The sequence below is a fragment of the Helicoverpa armigera genome, chromosome 6 (genome assembly GCF_030705265.1).
Source record: "Helicoverpa armigera isolate CAAS_96S chromosome 6, ASM3070526v1, whole genome shotgun sequence".
In the NCBI taxonomy this organism is placed as follows: Eukaryota; Metazoa; Arthropoda; class Insecta; order Lepidoptera; family Noctuidae; genus Helicoverpa; species Helicoverpa armigera.
Genome location: NC_087125.1, coordinates 1,930,458 through 1,950,668, shown reverse-complemented (window position 1 = coordinate 1,950,668; position 20,211 = coordinate 1,930,458). Strand labels below are relative to the sequence as shown.

General features: G+C 35.7%; 1 protein-coding gene across 1 annotated transcript; it reads right to left on the bottom strand.

Moving 5' to 3' along the window:
• Positions 1–18,003: 18,003 nt before the first annotated feature.
• On the bottom strand, positions 18,004–19,758 carry LOC110382360 (SOX domain-containing protein dichaete). The gene has a single exon (XM_021342971.3). It carries the CDS (start codon positions 19,401–19,403, stop codon positions 18,666–18,668), a length of 738 nt encoding a protein of 245 aa, XP_021198646.1. The 5' UTR covers positions 19,404–19,758; the 3' UTR covers positions 18,004–18,665.
• Positions 19,759–20,211: the final 453 nt, after the last annotated feature.

The window sequence follows — 20,211 nt, the reverse complement described above, 5'->3', positions numbered from 1 at the left end:
GACACCAAACAAAGTCTAATATTTAAAGATGTCATAGAGTGTTGACACTAATTGAAACTTTATATAGATCGTGACGTCACAACCGCCGGAAAAAGTTTGTATTATTCATTTACAAATAAATATGACAGCTTCATCCAACTAAATCAGAGCTTAACTCTAACTATAACGTTAAATTTTATAACGTTACTTACGAGAAATGATTTCACTTAATAAGAATTGTGAAAATATTGTTAATAAAAGTCCTGCGTTCTTATTATCACTGTTGAATTAAGTGTATGTGCACACTATAATTTTTTTAGTCGACCAGTAGTTTGTTTTGGGCTCATAAATCAGTATGAAGATGTAAATAGCAAAGATTATGTGTGTATTTGCCGGTATCAAACCAACTGAAAACTTTTATTGAAATCAAGATTTTCTCCAATACAGTATTTTTGCCAATCATCGGGTTAACTTTCAGCCGACTGTTTACTCTGCAGTATTGCGTTTACTCATAAGAATTGTGAGTGTATTGTTAATAAAAAGTCCTGCATTCTTATTATCACTGTTGTATATAAAGTCTAGGGCTGTCAATCAAGTTGAATAATAATAAATAATAATAAGTGACGTGAAATCAAAAGTTGTCCAAAATCGCATCGGGCCGCGATGACCCAAACTAACTATGTCGACCAAAATCCCCGGCTTTGTTTTGTCGTCACGACGTCCGTCACAATGCGTTAGAATACTGAAAGAAAAGAAGCAACCCTAAGGTGTAGGGTGACGATGATTTTGTTTGTTATTAGAGGACAGTTTGGTTGATGTGTGTGATGTGTTGACTTAATTTTGAATTGAATTAAAAGGTTTGAAAGTAGAAAATACTGAAAATACGATATTTGAGTATGTTAAATAAAATATATTGCAATCTCAGTCATTTTCAACCCGAAGTTGCTAGTGACACGTTATATTTTAAAACATAATTATTTCATTCATTATATTTACTCACAGATATACGTAAATAATATCAGAGAATTTACTCACAGATTTTAATGGCATAAAAAGTCGGGTAAATTCTTTCTACAGCACTAAGAAAAATGTCCCAAGAAATCCCCAATTCATACTCACACTACCAACCCTCAAACGCTGACCCGTCCAACTTCTGTTTTTGGACAACAATAGTCCTAAAATAAACTATCATATAATATCAATAATGTGTACAGACACACGGACACATGTATTTTAAATACGTATTATTTAAAACCAGTTAAAGGGGCTTTTTCCTTTGTCGTTACTGTTTCAGAAACGTCCGATTGAGATTCCCATGCATTTATTTGGGGTAACAAAGCTATCGATTTGTTGGGGTAAGTAAATCATGTTGATTCTAAATGTTCGTGACGTGTTTTCTTAAGTTTTGACACGGCTGACGTTTATGTGAATTTGATTTTAAATAGATTTGAGTTGACAGCTCGTTTTGTTAAAGAGGTGTAGCTTAAAAATTGACAGTAAATGCAAACTGCTAAAGATATTGTTCGTTATCTGAGACATACGATAGAAATTATTCTAAGTTAATCATCTCAGGATTTTACTGTCAATAAAGTTAAACGGGATAACCGCCTACGGAATAACCGTCCGTAATTTTAAGAAAACCGCTACCTAAGGACAACTTGCAATAATGTCCTTTTCGGACAATAATAGTTTGCAATTATTTTATCTTCAGTTTGCACACTTGTTCATTAAGAACCTCTAACACAATCACTATAAACATTATTACTATAACCAAAAACCACCTTTATGGCCACAAGGCCATAAAAGACACACATTTAGGTTCCAATAAGACCTATCATTGTGCGAAAGCCATTAAAATACCCTTCAATCAATTTTTACGAGCGATATCACATAAAAATATTTAACTGTTTGTTTGCACATCATATTAGACATTATGCCCAACAGTGGGGTACATGCGATGTAATGTCATCCTTATATCTCGGCCCATAAGACCGTTATAATATATTTTTTAATAAATTGTGGTGTAAACGACCCTCGCAGCGTTTGTAGGGTTAGATTAATTAGTGCTAATATTTATGTAGTTTTGTTTGAATTGCAAAGTCGTTAAATAGTGTTGAGGTGTTTAAGTACGTGGACGATTAAGTTAAAAGAAAAAAGCTGCAGTAAAAAATAGTTTTCATGACATGAGATTGAGACAGGTTTTTTGACCACTTTGGAAGCTGAAGACTAATTTTGCTCAGAATCTACAGAATACAAATTCACACGTACGAGTATGGAGCATGACCATATCGATTTTCCTTACAGTCATTTTCAAAAGCATTCCAATAAAACAACTACCATTAAAATAACAGATGCATACCCATAACACCCAGTAGCAAAAACATATTCATAAAAATTACTTCTCAAACCATCTGATACATCTACTTCAGATAAAGAAACCAAACCATTCTCATTTGTCTTACCAAGCTCGTAATAACAGAATTATCGGCCACCATTGTTCGGTAAAGGGCAAGAAACAAAAAATATTATCCTTATCTGATCGACTGCTACATTAAAACGATACACGTCTTAAGACGATGACCATTACTTGTCATATTTACAGAGAGGGATTTTGAGTAATGATAAAAATAACATGTTTGATGTTTCAAGAGGAAGATATTATTAACTGCACCTGCAGTTAGCTACCTTTATGATTATTCAGATACGTGTAAAGATTCTGGATATCCGAGGAATAAGGAAAAAAGAAGGTTCTCTGTCTGACAAGAATATTGATGAAGAACAATTTGGTTAGACCCTTCGTGTACCAGAATTTGGACCAATTACTTCTTCTTCTAAGCACAGATGCTCAAACAGTCGTTTATACTGTAACAGTCCACACAAAAATCCTAAGAAATGAAAATTCTCTTAAGTTAATACAACCCTGCCCAGATCAACAGAAACCCTCACACCTACAAACCAGTCTAACTTCAACGTCACAGCTCCAACTTTCTTCTAAATCCCCAACAAACAAGACCTACAGTGAACAATGATATATGGTCGTTAAAGCATTCGTTTGAAGCTCAATCTTGATGCTGATAACGCTGCCTGGAGCAAGGAGTGTCCCTTTGTGAGCACGTCGATCACTGATCGATTGAAACGGATCGGAATACGTATTAAGATAGTAGCGTTGTACTGATATTTAAGAGTATGTTGTTATGAAAAGCCTCCGCTTTCGATTGTGTCAGGTTCCCTACTTAGCCAATCTGGATGGTGTTATTCAGAATAGTTCCTTTGATATGACTTAAGGAAATGATAAAGCAAATGCTGTAGTCGATTTTTATTTTCGACAAAAAGTGAAGCTTCTATTTAGTCACAAAGTCGCTAGTGAAATCGGATTCAAAATAACAGAAGCATGACAGTCCAAAAAAATAACATAACAATACTCTTTCATCTAATTGAATAAAATCACAATCTAATTTACAAATTAGCATGCCGCTACATTTGATTCACGGCAATTGTATCCTTTACAAGTTCACAATCTCGATCTTACATAAGTTTGACAAAATGACAGGCACGTTAGTGGTTGGTCGCTAAATGACATTGTCGCTTGTATGCTTTTGTGGCAAACAGCCCCATTATAACGTAGCCGATGCAAATCGACGGATAAAAGCAAAGGCTTTGGACGACACGATTGAGGAGATGGTGCAATGGATGAGGATGAAGCGGGTAATTAATTTTCTGAAAGTAGCTTGTGCAAAAATTGAGCTAGAAGCAATGTTAGAAAATGATGCTGAAACAGAGGTTCGAAGAGTTAAACTAATTAAGATATTTGAAAAGTGTATACGATTGTAGTAACAATTCACATTTAAGTCAGTATGATTATATTTTTATACCATATTGCTATTATACCTACTATCATTCCGCAAGCAGAGAAATACAAATAACAAAGACCAATAAAATGTTGATGCCTCATATTCAATAACCAGGCTCATCGCTACATCTCAAAACTCAAGCCACAAAACTTTGAAGAAAAAACAAATTTTATTTTTCGAGGCGATTAACAGGGACCGCTAAAAATCTATCATATTAACACATGGCGAAGTATTTAACATGGGCATCGTACTATTGCCATTGACGACAATATATAATTGTTGGCTAATAATAGGTGGTGTTGCGTGTCTCTGTGGACATTGTACAATGTCGCCTATTCAAGCTTCGAGGATGTTGGCGGTTTCAATTATCCTTTTCAAGAGCGTGATGATCCTTTCAAACTTCGCTATTACGATACTTTGTACGTTTTCATCTATAAATGAGAAACCTGCTTTCACGTAACCCTTTTCAATATTAAAGGCTTCGAGTCTTTGTAGTATCCTTTTGTTTGGTCTATAATCAGCGATAGAATTATTGCGACCATTTTATACACATTACATTTATTAATAGTATCAAAGCCTGAGCCTGGGGATAAATGTAATAACATTTATCTACATTGTCCAAGTAATCAAACATATCTCTTGACGTTTCATCTCATAATGAGCTGTCTGATGAATATTCAAATCGAATAACAACAAAGTTGACAAAGTATACGAAGCGAATGATGTGCCAAAAATATTTAGAAATTATTTCCACTTATGAATCTTGTGAATAATCGAGTTTTCGCACAATGTACGTCAAGCTCATTTGCTTAATTGCTTCAAAATCGCAACAACAATATAGATATCAGTTGCCAACGCTAATATTTTCCAATAGCCTACACTTACAGGTACTGACAATAGCAAGGCGATTCGTCAAGCCCAAGTTTACGTAACTTTACTAATAACGACATTAATAACAAGCGTATTTTTTGACACAAATTGTCGAACACGCTCGTCAAATATTGTAGCAAATTACAAACATTCTAGATCGTCGGTCTTATAATTTGGACCTTATGCTGTTGTGATAATGACTTTTCCAAAATTATCGGCGATACATTTAACGTTGTCAAGGCATACTTCGTTAGTAATTAGTGCGCTAACTCGGCCGACACGAGCGTCATTGTCAAGTGCTTTATGACATCCGCGTTTAGCTTTTCTGAATAATATTTGTGGATTTTTCAGTTCGTGTATACCTCATTTGTAGTTGGTACAAAGGACACAATATTTTTTGACGACAATAGTACCTTTGAGCGGAGTTTTGTAATCTTTAACAAACTATTTTGTTTGAGGTCAGGTTGCATCGCTGTCTCTTTCAGCTGACGGCAAATTTTTCAAAGTTACAAAATGCTGGTCATTTTGCATGGAAAGCAATGGAAGACAAAATATGACACATTTTGGAACTCAAAACCAATCGTCTCATTGAAAACTTTCCACACGTAATAAGGTGATTCATAATGTAAATGAAAGTAAACACTAGTAGCCAAAACTAACAAACGTCCAACTTCAGATCCAATCTCCAAAAAAATACTCCAATCACTTTCGCAAGTTACTTCAAATGCAAAACAACAATCCCTAAAAACCCAGCACCCACTTAAAATGTAAATAGCTGACCAAGCTTTTAAGGAGCTACATCTATAACTGTTAAACAATCAATCTTCGAGAGACCCTTTTTGCATAGACTTTGAATTTAGGGATAAACGGTCCAGTCACGCCCGTCCAGTCTCTTGGGTACGAACAGTTTAATGCATAGTTGGAGATTGTGAGGGTGTGAGGTTCGATTAGGATCACCATTGTGATAGCCTTGGGTTGGATGAGCCAAGTTTCCTGAACGACCATGAGTGTGTATTTTGTTTGTTGGCTATCAAGTGTTTGGTGCTTAAGTGATAGTATATGGAACCAGTAGGTGATTTTTGAAAGTAGTTTCAGTTCGTTTTCTACGATTCCAAATGAATTGCTAAGATTTATGAATTCATCTTTGTTCATAATGAAACTTAGCTTAAAGGTCCATCTGTGAGATGGACCTTCCTAAGCAAATTGTTCTTACAAAGGATAAATGCATATTAATATCAACAACTTCAGAAACATGCATCTCTTGTTTCACGAACACAAAATTATTGATCGACCACAAGGCTAGCAGAATCAACTAAACTTAGTTCTAAGCGTTCAATTTCACATTTCCTATTAAGTGTGACTAAGGAAACCTAACCAATGAACCTATATTTGTATATAAACGTGATCATGAATGTATTCACCTCTCTAACGCAAAGGTAGATGAAGCCACACAATACACTGTACGCTTTGATTTCAAACATAATTAGCAAGTGTAACAATATTTCCCTAGTTTAATAGATGTGGAAAGCAAAGGTGAAGAGTTACATAAATGTGCAAGGGTAATTAACAAGAATTGAATATTTATCTAAGAAGAATTTCTTTCTTTAAGTGTACAATAAAGTATAAATAAGAAGTAGAATATGAAGAATAGTGAAGGATTTGTAAAGGACAAGGAAAAGTATAAAAGTATTAAACCATATATCATACATAAAAGTATAATGTAAATGGTAAAAATAGGTATCAACCAAAACTCATATTTGACTCATCGCTCGACTCATCACCATAACCAAATATTATCTCAAGTCTCAAGTACCCAAAATAATAACATCAAATACAATTAATATCACTTGCCAACACGTCCTCAATAAAATAAATACAAATAATCATAAAAATGATCATTAACACGAAGTAATTTCGAAACAACCGGAGAGATTAATTCGGCGTGTCGTAATTTTTATTGCGATTCTCACAAGCTCCCCTCCGGGGTCATTTGCATAAGAATCGTGGACCCCCTAGTTGTCAGACTCAATATGCGAATGTCTGTTTATCTGCTTAATTGTATTTGCCACCATATAATTGATGCTGGTCGATAGGATTGTTTAAGTAGCGTGTTTTATATTCATTGTTGTGATTGAGCTCGTGGCTAAGTTGTTATGTTGAGGTGTACTTTCCGCGGCTTGAAGATGGATGAGCCACTGTTGAGATGGCGTTGCACCTTGGAAATCATGTTAATCCAATAGTATTCCGACGTATTAAATTATTACATTGTGGTAAGATGCTAGAAAGTCTTACAGCCTGTCTGACCAAGGAATGTCACTGGTACTATATGTGGTAACATATTAGTCTTATCTTAAGTAGCTTTAATCGTCAAGTAAATATACACAATATCATAAAAAAATGCTATCTCTGAATATGTATATTTTTTATAGAAACCACTCTGTAACATTGGTTTATAAATATCACATGGTTTTGGTCTTCTTCTTTGTAATCCGAGGTTTTTACGTCATACGAATGTGGTATCCTTTCGACGTGCCGATATTTTTACGCGTAATCGGATTTCCGGGGAGTATTTTTATGTAAATATATAGTATTTGTATCTAAATAAGTATATACCCACATAGAATTGTTTACTCTGAAAATAGAAACTACGTCAGCTTGTACGAAATTATTGCTTGTGAAATAACATGATTTGATTTTGAAAATTTCATAAACATATTTTTAAGCTTCCTGTTTCAGTCCAGTATATCATCATGAAGAACTCTTTCTTAGTAAAACCTCATAAAAACCACTTTTAGTATTTGTTTGAACAAAGATTCTAAATCCAGAATTCTAAGACCTGGAAATGAAACTTAGAACAGTAGTAGCTTTACTTGCAGATTCCTTTTTTCATTCTTTAAGTTAACTCATCTTCTACCAAATTCGATGTCTCAAATAATTCGCGTTGATGAGAGCTAAGAGAGAGTAGAGAGAGAAGTTCTCTTACTATATTCAGATATATCAACCTGGAGACGATATTAATGTACCAACACTCTTTCTAATCCAATTTACTTACCCCTTAGCCGACCATATTCTAGACCATTTCAAGCCTAACCAAATTGCCTTCATTACCCTCAAACATCACGCTAACGATGCGTAGAGGGGGGTATACCGCAAATTGCTCACGAATGACTTGTCACCAAGTGTCCCGCTTGAGTGCTACTGAACCAACCTATGTGGGTTTAGGTTATATTATGAGGCCAAAAAGAATTGGCATGGTATATTGTGGATGGAGATTTGGGCCATTGATAAAGAGACGATTCGCAATAGTTTTTTGTTCGGTCCTCTTTTTGGCAAGCAGGTTAGGTGTCAGATGTTGTATGTGTGGTCCTGAATACTCTCTCTATCTCTTTGAAATCATTCTTTTACGATTGAAGATCTTAGTCATCACTGGATGGTCCGCTTATTGCAAGGATGTGTCTGCTATACCTATATAGGTACTTTCCATCGATATCTTGTTACACTTGTCATGACGAAACAAACTTCAAAAACTGTGACATTTTGAAGATAGCTTCTGTACTAGAATCATTAAATTCGCCTTCTAAACCAAAAATTCACAACAAACATACAAACATCCACCATACAGTTCCGAAAGCAACCACTCAAACCGTAACAGAAAACATGAACACTTGAAAAATTCATAATTTAATTCACAATATCGCTTACAAAACACAATGTGGACCAAACGAGACCACTCAAAAACCATTGAATTTTCAAGCGAACACACATAGGTATCGCCATTGTTAACTCCTATTGTTCCTGGCTCGGTATCATTCATGTATTTATTATATTATTAAAAAGATATACAACGTATATTAGAGGTCTGTATAGAGGTCCAACGGACCGAAAGAAGCGGTGCTATCCGGTTCTCAAGAGGAAAGGGATGTGCGCTATTAGAAAAAATGGTTGGTATAAGGTTGGCGAAATTATGACTTGAGACAATGATGTTTTTTACAAATTTAAAATACATAAGGCTTTTATTCTCAAGCTTAGAACAAAAGCGAAGAAAGTTATTATAGAAACAACAAAGGGTTTGCAATCAACACTCGGGTAATAAAATCAGCTCAATAACTTTCCCAAGAAAATATTATTCGATCAAAAGAATTATTAAATTCTAAATCACAATCAAACACTTAGCCATTACAACGGATACAATACATACTACAGCAAAATACCTCATATTTCATACAAAAATAACTAAACAATTAACAATACAGCTCATTGTAAACGATAGCCTGCATTCAAGAGCCGCACAAAGAGCGATCATAAAAATCATTCTAATTATATTTACCACAATATGAGCACTCGATATATTAACTTTTTGAAAAAGAAAAACAAAATTAATGATTGCGACTAATTCGCAATAAAAATGCCACATGCGAACAAACATGAGTATGGGGGGACAATTATTACAAATTACGCACACTACCCTTAAAACTCGAGTGAGATTTGCATTGAATGGTATTCACGTTTTTTGTTGGGTATTTTTTACCCTTGCACTCAAAAAGCAACCTTTCTGTCCTAACTTTAAAACACACTATGAACATACACAACAGCAATAACAAAAATCATTTTTCCACCAAGCACCGTTTCAAGGGTCATCTTAACATCTCACCGCAAAACCAAACCTAACCCAAGCACACAAAGCTGAAAATCATTTACAAAAACTGTTATGAAATCACTTGAATATTAAAAGTCTTGGTAATTATTCAGGAATTCATCCATCATTAATCACAGCGAAGGGGGAAGGAGGGAAAACGTTGTAAAAATGATTGTTGAAAAGATAAATCATACAAGACACTTTTGTGACGTTTATAGCCATGTGGACGCGTGACGTCACATCCTGATGCTGATATATGAATTAAATACAACGTTGATGCAATCATTAGTGATAATTATTATGAATATTTATTTGTACCTACAATAGCAGAAGTTGTTGGTGTCAATGCATGTAATGGTATTGTTGAAGGAAATCTGCAATTCTTCGCGGAGGTTGAAAGAATATAAAGGATGTTTTATTGCTTGTGTAACGTGTAATAAAATAGTTTTTATAACATCAATAGGTTTAGCTTTTGTGGCATGAGAGGTAAGTTAAAATAAGACTTGTGCCAACAATATATTGTGTCATTCAAATTCTACATTATGTTCGTATTTTACGCTCGTGTCAAGACTACTAGTATATTCAGATTTTATATCAACGTACATTACCAATAGACACATGACTTCATTCTTATGTCCATTAAGTTCAAAGAAATAAAGCAAAACTATGTCGTCGATAAGAACGTGCTAATGACTTTTAACTATACCTTTACAATTGTCCGTCGAAGATATTCAGAACTGCTTGATTGAAATAAAGCTCATACTTCAATCATGACTCAGCCAAGACGTTATGCAAACGCAGAAAACAATTAAAGTACAAATTCAAATACACTTACAAATATAATTGTCGATCAACACAATACAGATTACACTACCATTATATTTATCGATATAATAACTGCTGTTAAAATGCACGTAAGAGCCTTTGAAACTCCAAATGAGTCCGGGTCAATCACTCATTCACTCCTGAATGAACTTGGCAACATTCTAGACCCGAATTTGGTGAATACTATTCATCCTAAAACATTGTAACAATGGGATAAATAACCATTGGAACACCGTATACCCATTAACCCGACGCGTAACTGTCAGCCGAGAACTTTAACAATTAACATAGTCCAATAATAGAAACTATAGCACAATGGACCTCACTACAAATTAATTTATTCATATACAAAGGTCAGCAGCCGAAAAAAGGTAACACACATGAATTTGAACCCAATAGCTTTGGAGACAGAGTCGAAATTTATATGGATGATGTACTAGTTTATGGTGGTACGTAAAAGGTTGGCCTGAGTTTTACAACATAAGCTTTTAGGGCTATTTTTGTTTGTGACATGTAAGTAAGGGAAGCGTTTGGTATACTTTTTATTATAATAATTGTGGGACACAATAATAGGACTGCGATTTTTCATTGCGACACATTTGCGGAGCTAATGCGATTCGCGACAGTTTAATCGTTGTTAGCGACAAAAGCTTTTGGTCGCGCTCAATGCATTTGTTATTGTGGTTGTTTAAATATTGATTGAATAATGCATTTTAATTGAACTTGCATTGCTTTGATATTGCATTATATTATTCGCTCTCGTGGTGGCCTAGTGGGTAAAGGACCAACCTCTCAAGTATGAGGGCGCGGGTTCGATCCCAGGTCAGGCAAGTACCAATGCAACTTTTCTAAGTTTGTATGTACTTTCTAAGTATATCTTAGACACCATTGGCTGTGTTTCGGATGGCACGTTAAACTGTAGGTCCCGGCTGTCATCGAACATCCTTGGCAGTCGTTACGGGTAGTCAGAAGCCAGTAAGTTTGACACCAGTCTAACCAAGGGGTATCGGGTTGCCCGGGCAACTGGGTTGAGGAGGTCAGATAGGCAGTCGCTTCTTGTAAAGCACTGGTACTCAGCTGAATCCGGTTAGACTGGAAGCCGACCCCAACATGATTGGGAAAAGGCTCGGAGGATGATATATTATTCGCTCTCATTTCATTCAATTGTTTTGTAGGCGTACTTAATTTTTTTATTTCATTTAAAGAATGAAATGGAAACTTATGGTCTTTTGTTAAATCATCACTTTTAATAGCCTATTAGCCCACATCCAACACTGCCCGCCACCTTCTTCAAATCGTCTGTTCCCCATACAACAAGATATGCAGCTTAATCTAAAAGAAAACTTATTATAATAGTTAGTACATGATGTTTGAAGAAAATATAATTATATTTAAGAAAAAAATCTCAAAAAAAAACAAAGCGAAACAGTGATAAAACTTTCAATAAAATTGATAGAACAAGCAGCATTTTCACCTTAATAATACAGCCACACTCCATGAAAATATCAGCCAAGCTCTTCAATTTCATTACACATCTTTGCGACAAAATCAAACACATACAGAGTCTTGGAGAAAATCGATGGCATTAAATTCAAAGCAAGTCTCGAAATAAGGGGTTGCCGTACAATATAACGTATGCCTTATTTGTATGTACTTTCAATAGGTATTTTATTTTTATTTCTCTCATACTAAGGGTTAGAGCATATAACGAAACGGAGCCGACATGAGCACAAACTTCATGTGAAAAGTCTGCCAATTGACAAAAGGCTAGGCAATGCAACTAATAAGTAGCGTTAGCTCACTAGCATTTTCGATTGAAAACTTGAAGCAAATTACACGTCATCATCATAGCCTTTTAATCGTCCTCCTGCTGAGAACAGGCCTCCTCTCACACAGAGAAGGAGTAAGCGACTCACTTGCTTGCACATTTCAAATATTAAAGTTCAGGTTTCCTTTATCAGGGAGATATTTTCCTTTACTATATACACATATAATACACAGTTTACACATATGAATACAAAATGTCTTGTGCCTAGTATCTTTGCCAAGGGGTAGAACTTCGTATCTTTGGAAAGCAATGACGTATCCAGTTGCTTAAACACTCTAAGTAAGAAGTAGGGGAGTAATCCACGCTCGCGTGTTCGTCTTCTCGGAAAATAATGTTAATACGTCGTCGTTTTTTTATTATTTCTTATTTTTCTCTTTGTGGTATTAGTTGCAATGGTTTTGCGAATTGTTTTCTATGTGTATATGTTTATTTTGACTGTTTATGCGGTTTACTACGGCTGGAGTCTTGTAGACTCCATTTTTATTGTCGCAAACATTTTTATTGTCGCCCTGAAACTGTTGATTCTAAGTTTCATGTTATTTAAAACAATATTGTTCTCAGAAGTACTAAAACAGCACTTTACCTATCAGTTATTATCAAAAACAGAACCCCGAAATAAAGATTGCAAAATCTCATTAGTGCAAAGTTTTAACAAAGCTAGTTTAACCTTATCAAGCGCTACTGAAATTCAATGAAAGCTGTCCAGGTATGAAATCTAGAATTTCTTAATCAATTAAAAATACACATCTGAATAACTACAATACGCTAATCATACAAAAAATATTTCTTAACCAAATTAGCCACAAACCGAACAATTTTAAACAAATATCTTTGTACAAGGCAACGGGCACAAAACCTCCGCATTGTGCAACCTCTTTTGATAAAATACAAAAACCTTCATCTTTGCCTAACTAACTATTTAAGCTACACAAACTTTAATTAATCTTGACAACGCCATTGTACATACAAATATCATTTATCAATATCAATAGGTATCGACGCGAGAAATTTCCGAATCACGATCGAAGTCCCATTATTGCAGTTTATTTTATAACTGGCAACACTGGCCGTCAATGCTTTTGTCTTGACGACGTTTTGTTTGTGCAATTGACAAGTGAAATGTTTGCGAATTATTTTGAAATCGGATCGTTGTTTCTTTTTTTGAATGTTTAAACCGTGAGTTTGATTGATGATGTTGGTTGTATGTGATCGGAGTTTTGGGAAAGCTGTGGTTGGCTGTGTGGTCTCCATGATGCTGTTAAACGGTAGAGCCAATTGTCGCTGGGATGTTCCATGTCACAATTTTCAGTGACTATGAGTGGATTCTTAACTCACTGAAGAGAATAAAATCTTAGTATATCTAGTACATTATGCAAAGTAATTACATATTAATACCTAGTCAAGTTTTAAATATGTTTTACTTTATGTCCTCTCAAGAATATCTAAGTTACATGACCCTCATTCAACTCCACGGTGCTCCATCTTCGTACACTAGCTACTTCAAAGTCAAGAACGCAACTACATTTTTCGTCAGATTTTTCTAACAAAAGCAGGGGCTAGATTTCAATTATTTGCCAATCCGTTACCTGTACAGTGGTTCTGACTCGATTGCCTCCCGTCTGGCTGTGCGCCGGAATCGAACTCGGGTCCGCACAATGAAATACATCTAAATAAATAACACGGACTTCGCATTGTGATGCCGTCTCCATACAAAATATATTTTCCCTACAATACCCGCGCTGGGAATGGGGAAAATGGGGCACACTCGAACGGGAGAAAATGCTAGAGCGCTGGCAACATTCGGGCTTAATTCGTGATTCCATTTTCGAAAATTTGAATATTATTGGGTATTTTGTGGCGGGAGCGACCAATTATAATGCGTGGTTTTCGTAAAATGGAAAGAATAACGTTTGTTTTCTATGGGAACAAATATAATGACCACCATAAAATGCTTTGATACCCTAAGTTTTGTAACCAGAAATATCTACTGAACACTAGAAAAATAAAGTCTAAAAATGTAATAGTACCAGCGATTTTAGTCACGACTTCACTTTAAATTGTATTCGACCACCAAATTTAGTAAATGATCACCAACTCTTGACGACCAAATTAATGTATTATTTTTGCCTAAATAAGTCACTGTGATTGCCATAAAATGTAGGCTTATTACCAAATAAAGTCTTATGATGCCATATTATGTTATGTGTCCGGCTTGCAATGCATGCATGAGTGTCAGTATGACGAGTGACAGGGGAAAATGGAAGAAAATGACATATTGCGCCGACCCCAAATAAAATTGGGAACAGGGCAGGAGAAAGAAGAAGAAGAATGTGTTTCTCAATACACTCCCTCGAAAACACGCTCTTATCGCACTGTTTACAGGCATGCAATAGACAATTTTCCACCCTAGTGCAGGAAAAGGGTCCCCATAATGTTATAACTCTTATTGTATCAGGCCGAACTTATTTTTTTGGAGTCAGTTTACTTAAACAGGATACAAGATGTAAAAACTTTGATTTTCATTTTATATTAAAACGCTGGTATAATTTTGATCATTTACTACTTTTGGTGATCATTTACTACTTTTGGTGATCATTTACTACTTTTGGGATAACAATGATTTATTTGGACTCATTTTGCTTAAATATTTGGTGGTATAATTTTGGTGATCATTTACTATTTTTGGCTTACACATGATTTATTTTGGAGTAATTTCACTTAAATAGGATAGCAAAGTGTTAAAACTTTGGTGATAGTTTTACATTAAAATGCGAGTTTCATTTTGGTGATCATTTACTATTTTTGTCTGCTATTTGTTACTATATCTGGTGATCAGTTAAACATAAGCCGTTTTCTATTTTCCTACCGAATAGCATTTTTCGTACGATCATAACAGTTGTCAATTTTAAATGAAAGTAAACATTTTAAGTATCAAGACATTATTACCAAAACAAACGAAAATTCACGAATAATAATTAATTAATTGAATAAAACACTAAATATTAATAAAGCAAACCCTCTCAAAACCCCTTAAATATCAAATTAACACAAAATCTTCATTAATTGACAAATTAATTTACTTTTCGACAGACGAATCAACTTGACGAATTCGTCGCGAAAATCGCCGAAACCCTTAAAGGACCGTAACTCTAAACAATGACCTACCAAACTAATGATTAATTCAAAAGTCGTTGGATTCCTTTCAGATTGTGGCAACGGAACCGGCGGTGACATCCGCTTGTTATTTTATTGCGATAAATAGTCTGTTAGCCATTAACACCCTATTTTATCTATATGGTTAATCACTGTCAGTAGTACCTAATATGTACTTACAATCTCCACGTGAGATGAACAATTTTTTTGTATAATGTTTTTAAGACCTTCAAACATTATGCGGGATTCAAAGGTAACTTATCTATAAGTAATGCATTCGCTTTTATAAAAAAAATACTTATAAGTCTGTCTTATCATCATCTCATATGCCTTTTCCTAAGTGTTATAATATATCTACAGTGTTATAATATAGTGTAAGTATCTCTAATAATACCTACATAATTCATACCAAGTCTTCTTTAAAAATTCAATACCGTTATCACACTTTACGGCAGCACTATTCTACACAAAGTAGATACAAAAAAACATACTTTCACAAAAGCCCGTATCATACTTTTCAAAAACGCTACTCTTCTAATCCGCTACCTTTACAGCCCCATAATAAACGCTGAGGACGGTATAAAATAAAACAATTGATTTGAAAAACGCCCCCGCACATGAAAGGGTTCCTTCCTAATTATTAAATTGAAAGCCTTGTTCTATCCCCACTATCTGAGGGATGGGATAGAATGGGACTTTGTCAATTGAGACTGATGTAGAGGTAAGGTATAGTGGCAAATAGAATTAGGTGAAATAACTGACTGTTTTTATACGGACCTAATATTGATCAAAGTTATATCAATACTTATGAGCACTTGAAATAAAGTTTCGGTCGTTTTTGTGATGTGTCTCATTATTTAATTTTAAAAAAATATCAACTTAAGGTTTATTTACTTAGCGACTCAAACAACCAATACTTGAATCGCTTTAATAAAGACAATTTAATTTTGGGGCTCGTTGGATATTTCTTAAACATAATGATTAAAAAATATTGAGCCTCACACGTATTTAAAAAATAGTAAAACATGACTCCTGTATAATTCACCTATTTCATTTCTAAAAAAGCAATATTATGTGAAGAGAAAATAAAGACGTGGATTGATCCTTCTTTTAAACACAGTTGCGTTAGTGGACGCGTATCGCCATCTATCGGGTGGTGCTGACAAACAGATAACGCATGTAAGGTTTTAACGAAAAAGGTAAACATAATTATTTAGATTAATCTGAGTATAGTGTGATAGTATTAATAACTACTACCAATAATGACTTTATTTTCGTAATGAAAGATTTCCATCTTACAAAAAAGAACCCCAAAATGTAATGTTAATATTCCTAGACATAGACTAATAAAGAAACAGACACGACATAATCGACACTTTGTATAAAAGGATTAAAAAACACACGACACAATAAAATATGGCACAAACTATATCTTTGTAAAGTTATCAATCTTTTTCTTACAAGTTTACCGAAAAAATAATTTCGGCATTGTCAAACCCAAAGCCGGTTCGTACACGTTAAAAACCTTCTTTAAAATAATATTGAATGACTTAAATAAATATACGTAATCATGATTAATTATGCAGTGCAATGACACCAGGCTTGTTTTTGTGAATTACCTGTAGGTGTGGACTTAGTATAGCTTTGATACGCGGCGACTCTTGTGGCTAAGTTCTTGTCACAAAAATCGTTGTGTCTTAGTGTGTATGTGGCTATGGATATGTTGAGTTTGTACTTTTAAAGGAGTTTAATCCATCAATTTAGCAGTTCTGGGGATAGTTAACAATAAGCAAACTAACTTTACCTTGTTGCATAATTGTTGTAATCCTTTCGCAAATGCATAATAATTGTTGAAAATGTTTAAAAGCATCACTCTTTGCTTAGTTATTGTATGTATGATCCTCCATGATTTTACTTACGGCTGCTCCATATCTTCTTCAAAATTTGTTGCAATATTGTAATAAAAACCCCATTGAAACAAATATTTTTCAGTTTAAGGAGTCTAATTTAATCAGTATCTTAATTATTTTATGTAAATAAGCTTTATGTTGATAATATCCTTAGTTTTTAAAATTCAAAAATCATATTGTAAAGTTGCTTTTGCTGATGCCGTCGGAGTTGATAACTCGATGTTGATATATTTAAATTGGAGTATATTTTTATAAGTTTGAAAAGTTGTTCTTTTAAAAGTAGTTTAGTAATTACATTTTCTATTTTTATTCAAATATTTAAGAAAAAAAGTAATTATTTTTAATTGTGTCATACTTACTTAATTACCTTTAAAAAAATGTATAACTTCAAAAGACCTATAATAAAGTTGCTCCACGTACGTACCTTTGTGTGTTTATCATTTAATATCAATCATTATACCTATTCCCAACAACAATCAACCTATAATCCCAATTATATCAACAACAACCCACAACTCACTCTATTTTAAAAACTTAATTAAAATCATTTTGATACCGATTATCGTTAATAGGAACTGAATGTCATTTAATTATATAACAACGATAAAGTTCAAGTGTTGTCGAGTTCAGGAAGTCGAACAAACTTAATTAACTCTAAGCCTGTCAGAATATCTGAACACATAATCAACAGTTATTGAAATATGTCCAAACTGTTTTGGAACCTCATAGTAATGTTTGTGAATAGTGTGAAGATTGGAGAAATTAATTATGAATATTTATATCATTCGAAAGTTCCGTAGTTGAAGACGGAATTCTTCTAAGCATCCATTCCTTTATTAAAGTCAATGACTGCTAAAACCAATCAACAAAGTGACTGTTAATTCAATTAATTCACTTCAAACTCCAAACACGTCAAACAAAATTAAAAGGGTGTCAATTAAAACGATAAAGTAAAATAAAAACAATTTCGTGTTTATTTTGTATGGCATTTAACAAAGTTATTTTCTCAAATACTATAATACATCGTTGGTACTGACATCGATAATTCAATTAATACACTATTATATACATTTTGAGATGTACCTACTAATGACTTAATAATAAGACAACTAGATCTTAAATTTACATCTAAAGTTGGAACCAATAAATAAATTATTTAGGAAAAAGTAAAGCGAGACAACCCTGAAGTCACGGCTAAGAAACAAATAACTCAACGAACGTTACGTTATTACTAAAACATAATACAGGGCTGACACTACACGACCTAACTATTCGGCTACATGAGACACCTATTGAAAATAATCTCTTTTTGGTACCAATCTCACTTCACATAACTAACGAACCTGCTACATTACCTTAAATATTTATAGATGCATCAAAAACAAAAGAAATCACAGTTCAAACTGAATTTGCCCCTCGCGGGTCTACACCAACATATTTACAAGCCACTTGATATGATAATCACTTTACATCATCAATCGTAACTCTAGGAAATAAATAATGTTCATTACATTGTTGTTCACAGTCTGTTGCACTTAAACTGCTGGATCCGTCTCGTGCGGGGTTGCCGAACCTCGAAGGGTGGGACTCCTTCAAGGAAGGCAGGTTGGTCTTCAATATATGACGGAGACGGGCCGCCTCAGCTGGTCGTCATGCGGGCTGTGCTGCGTGGGGGTGACGGGCGACACCGGCGACGACGGCGCGGCGCCGTACTGCGGGAACAGCGACGAGGGGAAGGGCTTCGGCGGCGCCGCCGGGGATGTGTACAGCGACGAGTAGAACGATGACACCACGGCCGCCGCTGACGACGACACCGTCGGCAGCTTCTCCGTCGGCGCCATCAGCTTGGAGAACTGCAGGTGATCCAGTTGGTGTGGGAAGTATGGTGGCACGGCGGAGTATGACAGCGCATCCAAGTGGCCCACTCCAGGAGCTGGGCCGGCGAAGTATGGCAACGGGAAGCTCGGGAAAGCACCGGCACCGGGAGCTCCTCCCTGCGTGGGGGGCTTGGGCTTCCTGCGGGGCCTGTACTTGTAGTCCGGGTGCTCCTTCATGTGCAGAGCCCTCAATCTCTTAGCTTCGTCGATGAATGGACGCTTCTGCATCTCAGATAACAGCTTCCACTCTGCACCGAGCCTCTTCGAGATCTCTGAGTTGTGCATTTTCGGGTTGTCCTTAGCGATCTGGCGCCTCTGCAGCCTAGACCACACCATGAACGCATTCATGGGTCTCTTGATGTGTCCCTCGGACTGCGGCGAGGTCGCCGGCAGCGGCTGCGGTGCACTGGGGTACTCCGGTAACATGCCCGGGTGCATGGAGAACGCGTACGGGTGATGACTTAAAGTCGACATAGCGATTAAACTTTTAATTACTTAGTCGAGAGTTCTGTTAGAGCATTAGCTCTATGGTAATGTATGGCACAAAGCGGTGAATGAGCACAGACGAGGAGGTGATTGTGTCACGTCGAAGACGGACGATAGACTGGCGAGTCAGTATCGGGGCCTTGTGGGTATCGGAGCGCGGGAGGTGGGGTTTCTGGGCGGTGTGGCACGGGCCAATGGGCGGTGGGCTCGCCCCTCCCTCGGCTGGCGGCGTCTCGCTCGCGCTCACAATGGGCGCGCGGCTCTCGCTCCGACGCGACAATAGAGCGGCGTGCCGTGGCGCGGAACTGGTGTGCAGCTGTTCGGAGCCATGTCAGCGACTGAATGCGGCTCAATGCATGATGTAACTCTAGTAATAGAATACTTTACACACTTGTATTGTGGAATTTGGTTGTGTACCAAATAAATGGTTGATATAAATAGACCACGAGTGAACGTTTGAATGTCACCTTTTTTGTGCAAAACTCGACAAATTCGCTGTAATAAAACGTATGAGCTTTTAGGGGATAAGCGATTAAACATTTTTTATTAGCCGGTGAACGTTTAAAGCTCATCCAAATAAAGCGATTCGCTCTCGATGTTTATGTTGTACTTATAATTCTCGTTTGAGATGTAATCCTCAATGAGTATTAAATGGTATAAGACTTGTATTGCGCCATTATCATAAAAGGGACTATCTTTATGATCTTGGTTTGAAAGAAACCAGTATAAATCAGCTGCTCATCTCAGTGAAGTTTTTACAAATTTCACTATATTTAACAAATTATAAGTCGTCGAA